Genomic DNA, 9,143 nt, shown 5'->3' on the forward strand with positions numbered 1-9,143 from the left:
GGGTGGCTAATAAATCTAATAAATAAATAAATATCCAATGGTGGCTTTGTGTTTGCAAAAAGTGCCTCTGGTCATGTAAGGTGGGGCACCTAGATTTTGTTCCCCCCAAACCTCACCTACTGCAGTCTTCCAAATATCCCATACTGTTCCACACTGGGTCCCAGCCCTTTGCACAGCTGGAATATATTTCAAGTTTCTAAGTTGATGCCATAACAAATGCATATGTCCACTCAACCAGATGGCTGGGACTTTTCTAGCCCATTTCACAACCAAAAGTGACTATTATGATAAGAAGAAACGGGGGGCGGGGGCTTTTCTCAGTAGCTCAAGGTACAGAAGAATTTTACAAATATAAAAGACAATCTTCATGGAGAAGTTCCTTTAAACTTTGATACCGGCTATGTTGTTTCTAGGGCTATGTGTGATTTCAAAGAATTACATCAGCCCTGTTCTTTGTCTGTGCTTGAATTGCCCTCAGCCAATTGCCCTCAGCCAAACAGCTTTGTGGGAACTATCGGTATTGTGGTAGCTCCATGCTTTTTGGGAAAAGTCAAACTGTATGAATAGCCATCTCAATTGTCTAGTGCGGGGAAGGAAAGAACAGGAGGGCAGCACCAGATCAGTGAAGAAAGGAAGCCATGCCAGATGTGCAGTTCAATACATAATGAAGGATTACTAAAATTCACATAAATATTTATTTAAATACATTCAGAAATCCCTCTGTGTTTTGAGGCAATTTTCATCATTATTATTTATCACTTATTACTGAATTTGTTGGTCACCTCTGCACAGGCAAGGAAAATTATACACTAAGTAACTTTTCAAAAACACACACCCGAGAGATACATAAAACCAGCAAAATAAACACAAAATTTAAATAATTGCATGATCAAGGGAAATGAAGACCTGTGAATATAACTGCATGCAACTAAAAATTAATGTTTTAAATTAATGTGCTACAGTTTAAGCGTATAATCCAAGCTACTGGCTTTTCAGGCCACTGATTCTCTCATCAGGGCAGGGAATCAGTCCCTGTACTCATTTCCCCACTGTTGAGTGAAGGCATGGAAAGAGATCCATGTGCGTTGCTTTTTCCATTAAGATCTGGAAACCTCCTGGATCCAAGGAAAACAGCAGGGGGAAGTGTGTGGGGAGGATGCAGAGGGGTTATGGCTGCTGCCTGTCCCAGAAACAGGAAAGGAGAGAGGGAGATAGGAGCTGGTGATCCCGGCCAGGTAAGAGGAAGGGCAAATCGGCCCCTGAATAATTAGTTGCCAGGCTGACTTATGTTTGTATCTTTTTCATCTCCATGTTAGAAAGTAAACATGGCAATGAAGAAGGTGAAGGAACTGGTGAAGAGAGCAGTGACGACAGTGAAGAGGATACCAGCAATACAGATAACAGTGAGACTGAGAGTGAAGCAAGTTCTGAAGATTCTGATAAAAATGTTTAGAAATTTGGGAGTGCCATGACTGAGTGTATTCTTAATACCATTTTCTTTGAAATGCACACATTAAAATGAGCTGGTTTAATAACAATTATCACCCTGACCCCCATAATATATGTTTCTTATACTTCCATTGCTTTCAATGCTCCACTGTTTCAAGCAGTTATTGTTACATACAAATGTGCTAGCCGTAGACAACTCCTTGAAACATATTGTTATTGATGAGCAATTTGAGAAATGAAAAGTTTTTGTGAGTTATATGAAATGTGTCCATGGGATAAATGTATTTACTTCTAGTAACCTAATATTCAGGACTGGTTGGCACAGCTCTTGCGCTGTTAGCCTTGTTTCAGGCATTTGGCATATAGAGCTACAGCTGGAACTATAGTAGATCCTCTAGCAATTTGTTGGTGTTAGAAGTGTACTGCAAGAGGCTTGAGGAGGGCAGATACAGACTGGTTAGAAGTCTGTGTAATTTTTAAATCCTTCCATCTTGAGGATCTAGCACAGGGCAAGTCCTTATATGCCTCTTCCCTACCCACTCTGTGTCCCAGTCTTTTAGTTGGCTGGTACAGGGGTGACCATTTGGTTCTATGTGGGTATTTTTATGGAACACTGAGGGTGTTCTGAGAATCCCAGAAGCATGTGCAACATCCATTCTCACCATATCCTCCAACAGTGCTTCTGGGGATTGCTTTGGTTTCTTTTTGAATTTTTGAGTTTTCCAACAATGAGGCAGTGTATCTGATTGAGTAACAAATAGGACTGCAATGTTTCGTTAATTAATCGGGCAAATTAATTGATTACATATATTTTCATAGGTTAAAAAGCCCCCCCCCCCCATTAATCAAGCAGTAGAATTCTACCAACAGAAGTTATGCTACTTTCTGTAAAGGAGCTACCATAAAGATTTGCCAGTGGTCTGATCAGGGGAACACTGAAAGCATATATCTCTTTCTAGACATTTGTTTATAGCAGGGATGGGGAACCTCTGGCTAGTACACCTAATTTGGCCCGTTAATCATCCAGTATATGGAAGCTTTGGCTCCATCCATGGGTCCCACCCACTCTGCTCCCCAAGCCCCTCTGCATGTCCTGCCCCCTGTAAGCTACCAGGAGCTAGGGGAGATGGCAGGGAGGGACATCCCCCTGTTATCTCTGATCATTGATGCTATTTTAAGAACTAAGTTTTGTTTATTTGTATGATTCATACATGTTAAGGAAATAAAAAGTCATGTTCAATTTCTTTCTGCGTGGATAACAAATATTCTTAATACATAAGTTACAGCAGGTGATTCCCCTACATGCAAGCAAACTGAACGATTGTTCCCTGCGTGAGGGTCCGGCCCACAAGTGAAGAAATCCCAAGAGAGTTCAATAAAACCCTGTATCTTCCCTCCCCCATGTCAGAGTGTAGTGGCAGCATGCCAGGCCAATATAGAAAATTGGAAGCCTGTACATATACCCTTCATATGCTCATCCAGCCCTGTGCAGACTACGGCTTACTGAAGATTGTTGTATGGGAAAGGCACATACTATCTTTCCTTGGATCAAAAGTGGATTTTAAATATTCTTCTTGTTCTTCCTGTAATACAACTTGGGACCTTGTAACATTTCATAGTGAAAGGAGGCAGGATTGGACTCAGAAGAAAGGTGTCCCAAGTTCCTCACCTCATCCCACAATCTTTAAAGCAGGAATGGGAAACCTCCAAACCATGGGCTGGATGCAGAGTTTCCTCATCTGTTCCGTAGGCCCAGCTCCTTCTCCCTCCAGCCCTGTGCACACCAGGAAAATAGTTAAGATATTCTGATAGCTTCCTCCATTTTTCTTGATTTAGCTGAAACTGACAGCATGACATAATGATATAACTAAGAAAAATAAATAAAGAACAGAGAGTAATTCAGGGTCTTGTCATTGGATTTCCTGGAACAGTAAGTAAATGCTTAGGATGATATAAACTACTGGTCTTTGCCAGCACAGTTTTATAAAATGTGTCCATAATAGCAGCTCTGGCTAACCTTTGATTCTTCAAGGTGACTACAGTCCATGTACCATGTATGATAAAATCTCTGGTTTTATTGCAAACCTGGGACTATAAATGGAGAGTGTTGTCAAACACTGGAGAGCCACACTAACATGATTGGTGGCATGTATTCAATTTGGTGGATTACACTTTGTTTCCGCCTGTATTATTGGGAAATGTTGCTATTTCAGATGCTGACGCTTTAGCATTCTGATGACCTTGGTCGGGCTTTGAATAAACTTATGAAAAAGATTGGCTGAATCGTATTTGTATGGTGTTTTCCAAAAACATCTTGGAGAGTAAAGTCTTTCTATTAAGTTTTGAATTAAACTAAATTAAATGGCATTTATATAGGGCTGAGAAAGATTACACTAGACAGCAGAAAGAAAGTGCCTTGCATAGTTTACTGTTTGCGTGAAATAATGTAATATCTACTCCTCTCATTCCCTGTGTCTTTACAAAAATGCAGAACTATCTAGCTGTCAGCCTATCTTTATCTTTCATCTAAATAAGATGTGATGAGCATGATCTTCATTGTGTGGAACACTTAGCACAGATCTGTGACTGATCGATCATAAAGACAGAGGGGGTAGATTATGCAAAGAGGAGAGAAAATACCCTCCACAGTGCAGTGTTCACTATTTAGAAATATACCTGGTCCAGAATCATAACAGTACACTGAGGGTGACTTTGGAGGGAGTAGTTGAAGGGGACAGGTGAGCTAAATTATTTTCTAAGCACTGTGCCTGAAGGTCCATACAATTAAAAATAAATGCTGGTGAATTGATTTTATAACTCTTAAATATATGGCCATTTATGTCTCAATAATTTTATTTTTTGTGTAGTGCTTAAAAACTAGGTGCATAAAGAAAAAGTGCCTTCCAAATGAACTGTCTAATTTAGACAAGTAACAAAATATGAAAATTAGCAAGTGGAGGAAGTGGAGGCTAAAGGATAGGGTGGATTCCCCCTACTAAGACCAGAGACATTGCTATGACCTTGGGGGGAGGAATCTGAGATTGAACAGTTCCCCCATCCCCCTTGCAGCCCATATGGAAAGCAGTGATGTTGGAAGCCTATGAGGAGAGGAGGAAGGGGAGGGGAGGGGGGAGGAGGAGAGGCCAGGATCCTCAAGCCTCTCCATTGTCCATCCCATCCACGGCATGGGAGGTCAGCTAGACAAGCCAAGAGGCTAAAAAGAAAAGGAAGAATGGGAGATGTCCTCCTCCCATCCTGCCTGGATCCTGCCAGCAAGGCATAGAATAGACAGAGGGCCCTCTGTCTATCGAGCTGCAATGCCTTAGGATTGTGCTCTTGACATGTGTGTGTTTTGTTTTAAAGAGGAAGAAAATCAACTGAATCAGTGTCAGCTGGTAAGGAATTCCATAAATAATAAGCAGTAAGAAAAGAAACACAAAGAAACAAAACAGAGAAAGAGACATGGGATTTGACAAGCAACAATGATCCAAAATAATGCAGAGATGGGGGAAGATAAATCAGATGTAAAAGATAATCAGGAGTAAGAAAATGAATATATTTAAAGGGAATTAAGAGAATCTTACATTGACTGTGAAAACAGTAACTAATGAAGAGAAATCAAAAGCAGAGAAATAAGATCTATCTGCATTAAAAAAATGTGGCAGAATGTAAAACATAAGTGATTTAAGATGGAAATGGAAAAGACTAAAGAACACAATTATCAAGTTGAGACAAACTAAGAGAACAAACACAAGTATGGGCAGAATCCCACAGTGGTAATAAATTTTAGCAATATTTTACAACTGAAAATGGTGGGACTTGGGTAATGATTTAAAAATGGAGAAGAAAAATTATGAAAAATAGCACCAAGATCTTTAGCTTGAGAAGCTGAAATTATAACATCAGCAATAGTCAAAGAAACAGAAGGAATGAGAAAAGTCCAGTGGAAAAATATATATTTTGCCTTGAAAAGATTTGAATGAAAGAGTGAGCACAGCTATGAGGAAATCACAAGAAGATGAGATGAATAATCAAAGATAGAAAATAATCATCAGCATAGATATGAGAATTACAACCAAAAGATTGAATAAGAGAATCTAAACGACAAAACAAAGAGCCTAAAACTCCTTGAGGAACACCAGTAAATGGACTTGGGGAGAGGACCATCAATAGAAACGTGATATCTATGACAAAATAAGTGGAAAACCAAGGGAGAATAGAATACCATACTGAAAAGACTGATCAGCAGTGTCAAAAGAAGAAGAATGGAATACTACTTCTGTTTAGACATGCAGCATTTTCTAAAAGTAAAGTATCTGTTGAATGATAAAGCATGTATGCCATATTGGTAAAAAGAAAACAATTCAATTAAAAAAAAAAAGCTTGAACGTGGAGAACACCATGCTCAAAGAAGAGGAACTGGACAATAGTTAGCCAATGAAGAATTAAATGCAGAGGTATTTTTAACTGGGGAAACTAATTCATACATACATATGTGAGGGGAAATTAAAGATTTGAAATGTAATGTGGAGATATTAGTTGGGGTAGTCTGTTTAAGAGAGGGAAGGACTAGAGTCAATAGCACAAGCAGTAGTGCTGGATGAAGGCAAAAGAACAGAAAGATCATCCAAAGAAATATAACAGAAGGAAGAAAACAAAGAATAGAAGGAAGAGGTGGTTCAGACTGAATAGGTATAGAAGACAAAGAAGACCGGGTAACTCCGACAAGAACAGACAGCATCTGATTTATATTATAGGAAAAACAGCAAAAACCTGAAGGTTTAAGAGCTGAGAAAGAGGAGGTAGAAGTGTAGAGCAACTAATTAATAATTAAACTAAAAGAAGATGGCAAGGAGAAGAAGGCAACAAAATCAATTCTGAAAATAAAATGGTTTACGAAGAGAAAGCAGACGAAAAAGAAGTGAGCACAAATTTTATAATAAAGAAAATCAATACATTCTTGGGGTTTGCACCATAAACATTCAGGACCCTGGATTTATGAACAAAGATAATGGAATGAGGAAGTAAGCCAAGGGTAAGGTGGAGAAGAACAATAAGGACTGATAGAGGTATGAGGGAATCAACTGCAGTACAACTAGCTGATCAACTAGTGAAGCAGCCTCAGTAGGGGAGGATGCACAAAGGAACAGTTAAATGTAAATGAAATAATTGAGAAGAATGGGAGGGGGAATAATCTGAAATTATGTTGAAATGATACTATATCCATGTGTGTTGTTTGGTTCCTCCACAATGGAAAAGTAAAGTGTGGTGTTAAATGGCACTCACTGTACTCCATTTTAGATGGAGGCCTTACAGTAGCACAACAGCCCCGCGCAACACACATTCTATAATACCACTGGTTAATAAATGTACTTGAAGTATAATAAAGTTAACTGAGATGCTTATGTCTGAACAACTTACAGCTTACGTGATAATGTTAGTCTGTGTGGTTGGAAGCAAGGAGAACTGTATTAGAAACAGTCTTGTTGTGTTGTGTTATAGTAAAAAATATTCTGCACTTTTAATCCCTTTGAACCAAAGCAAAGCTTTCTCCTTTACTGATGGTGGGTCCTTAAATATCAGCTCTATGTGATCACTTTTAGACAAATTCAACCAGGAATGTATATCTCTTGCCTTCATGTCTATCTTCATTGTTGTCATAATATGTTGTTGTTGTTCAGTCGTTAAGTCATGTCCGACTCTTCGTGACCCCATGGACCATAGCACACCAGGCCGTCCTGTCCTCCGCTCTTTCCCGGAGTGTGCTCAAATTCATATTCATTGCATCGGTGATGCTATCTAGCCATCTCATCCTCTGCCGTGCCCTTCTCCTTTTGCCTTCAATCTCTCCCAGCATCAGGGTCTTTTCCAGGGAGTTTTTCTTTGCATTAGGTGGCCAAAAGATTTGAGCTTCAGTTTCAGTATCTGGCCTTCCAATGAGCACTCAGGGTTGATTTCCTTTAGGATAGACTGATTTGACCTCCGTGCAGTCCTGGGGACTCGTAAGAGTCTTCTCCAGCACCACAGTTCGAAGGCATCAATTCTTTGGCGCTCAGCCTTCCTTATAGTCCAGCTCTCACAGCCATACGTTGCTACTGGGAAAACCATAGCTTTGATTATACAAATCTTTGTCGGCAAGGCGATGTCTCTGCTTCTTACTATGCTGTCTAGGTTTGCCATAGCTCTCCTCCCAAGGAGCAAGCGTCTTTTAATTTCATGGCTACACTCACCATCTGCGGTGATCTTGGAGCCCAAGAAAATAAAATCTGTCACTGCTTCCATTTCTTCCCCTTCTATATGCCAGGAAGTGATGGGGCCAGATGCCATGATCTGAGTTTTTTTAATGTTGAGTTTCAAACCAGCTTTTGCACTCTCCACTTTCCCCCTCAACAAGAGGCTCTTTAGATCCTCTTTGCTTTCTGCCATTAGGGTGGTATCATCTGCGTATCTGAGATTGTTGATGAGTCTCCCAGCAATCTTAATTCCGACCTGTGATTCATCCAACCCGGCGTTTCTCATGATGTACTCTGCATATAAATTAAATAAGCAGGGCGACAATATACAGCCTTGTCGTACTCCTTTCCCAATTTTGAACCAATCGGTTGTTCCGTGCCCAGTTCTTACTGTTGCTTCTTGACCCTCGTACAGGTTTCTCAGGAGACAGGTAAGGTGGTCTGGTACTCCCATCTCTTTAAGAATTTGCCAGAGTTTGTTGTGATCCACACAATCAAAGGCTTTAGCGTAGTCAATGAAGCAGAAATAGACGTTTTTCTGGGATTCTCTTGCTTTCTCCATGATGCAGCGAATGTTGGCGATTTGATCTCTGGTTCCTCTGCCTCTTTGAAACCCAGCTTATACTTCTGGTAGGTCTTGGTTCACATACTGCTGAAGCCTAGCTTGTAGGATTTTGAGCATCACCTTGCTGGCATGTGAAATGAGCGCAATTGTACGGTAGTTTGAACACTCTTTGGCATTGCCCTTCTTTGGAATTGGAATGTAAACTGACCTTTTCCAGTCTTGTGGCCACTGTTGAATGTTCCAAATTTTTTGGCATATTGAGTGCAGCACTTTAACAGCATCTTTTAGGATTTTAAATAGCTCAGCTGGAATACTGTCATCTCCGCTAGCTTTGTTGTTAGTAATGCTTTCTAAGGCCCACTAGATTTCACTCTCTAGGATGTCCGGCTGAAGTTCAGTGACTGCACTATCATGGCTATCAGGGACATTCAGACCTTTCCAGTATAGTTCTTCTGTGTATTCTTTCCACCTCTTCTTAATCTCATCTGCTTCTGTTAGGTCCCTGCCTTGTTTGTCCTTTATCATGCCTGTCTTTGCCCAAAACGTTCCCTTGGGATCTCCCGATTTTCTTGAAAAGATCTCTAGTCTTTCCCATTCTATTGTTTTCCTCGATTTCTTTGCATTGTTCATTTAAGAAGGCCTTCTTGTCTCTCCTTGCAATTCTCTGGAACTCTGCATTCAGTTGGATATATCTTCCCCTTTCTCCCTTGCTTTTTGCTTCCCTTCTTTCCTCAGCTACTTGTAAAGCCTCGTCAGACAGCCACTTGGCTTTCTTGCATTTCATTTTCTTTGGTATGGATTGAGTTGCTGCCTCCTGAACAATGTTATGGACCTCCGTCCATAGTTCCTCAGGCACTCTGTCTATCAGGTCTAATCCCTGAAATCTATTCCTCACC

General features: G+C 40.3%; 1 protein-coding gene across 3 annotated transcripts in view; it reads left to right on the top strand.

The window, feature by feature from the left end:
• ERICH2 (glutamate rich 2) overlaps positions 1–3,716 on the top strand; it is a 41,792-nt gene extending 38,076 nt beyond the window's left edge. For all 3 annotated transcript variants that reach the window (XM_084829745.1, XM_084829731.1, XM_084829739.1), the window contains one exon: positions 1,317–3,716. In XM_084829745.1, the coding sequence (XP_084685871.1) occupies positions 1,317–1,453 (137 nt within the window). In that variant the 3' untranslated portion in view covers positions 1,454–3,716. The remainder of the gene's footprint in view (positions 1–1,316) is intronic.
• Positions 3,717–9,143: the final 5,427 nt, after the last annotated feature.

This window comes from Heloderma suspectum, chromosome 1, assembly GCF_057233095.1.
Source record: "Heloderma suspectum isolate Gila_16-S chromosome 1, 16-S_ref, whole genome shotgun sequence".
In the NCBI taxonomy this organism is placed as follows: domain Eukaryota; kingdom Metazoa; phylum Chordata; class Lepidosauria; order Squamata; family Helodermatidae; genus Heloderma; species Heloderma suspectum.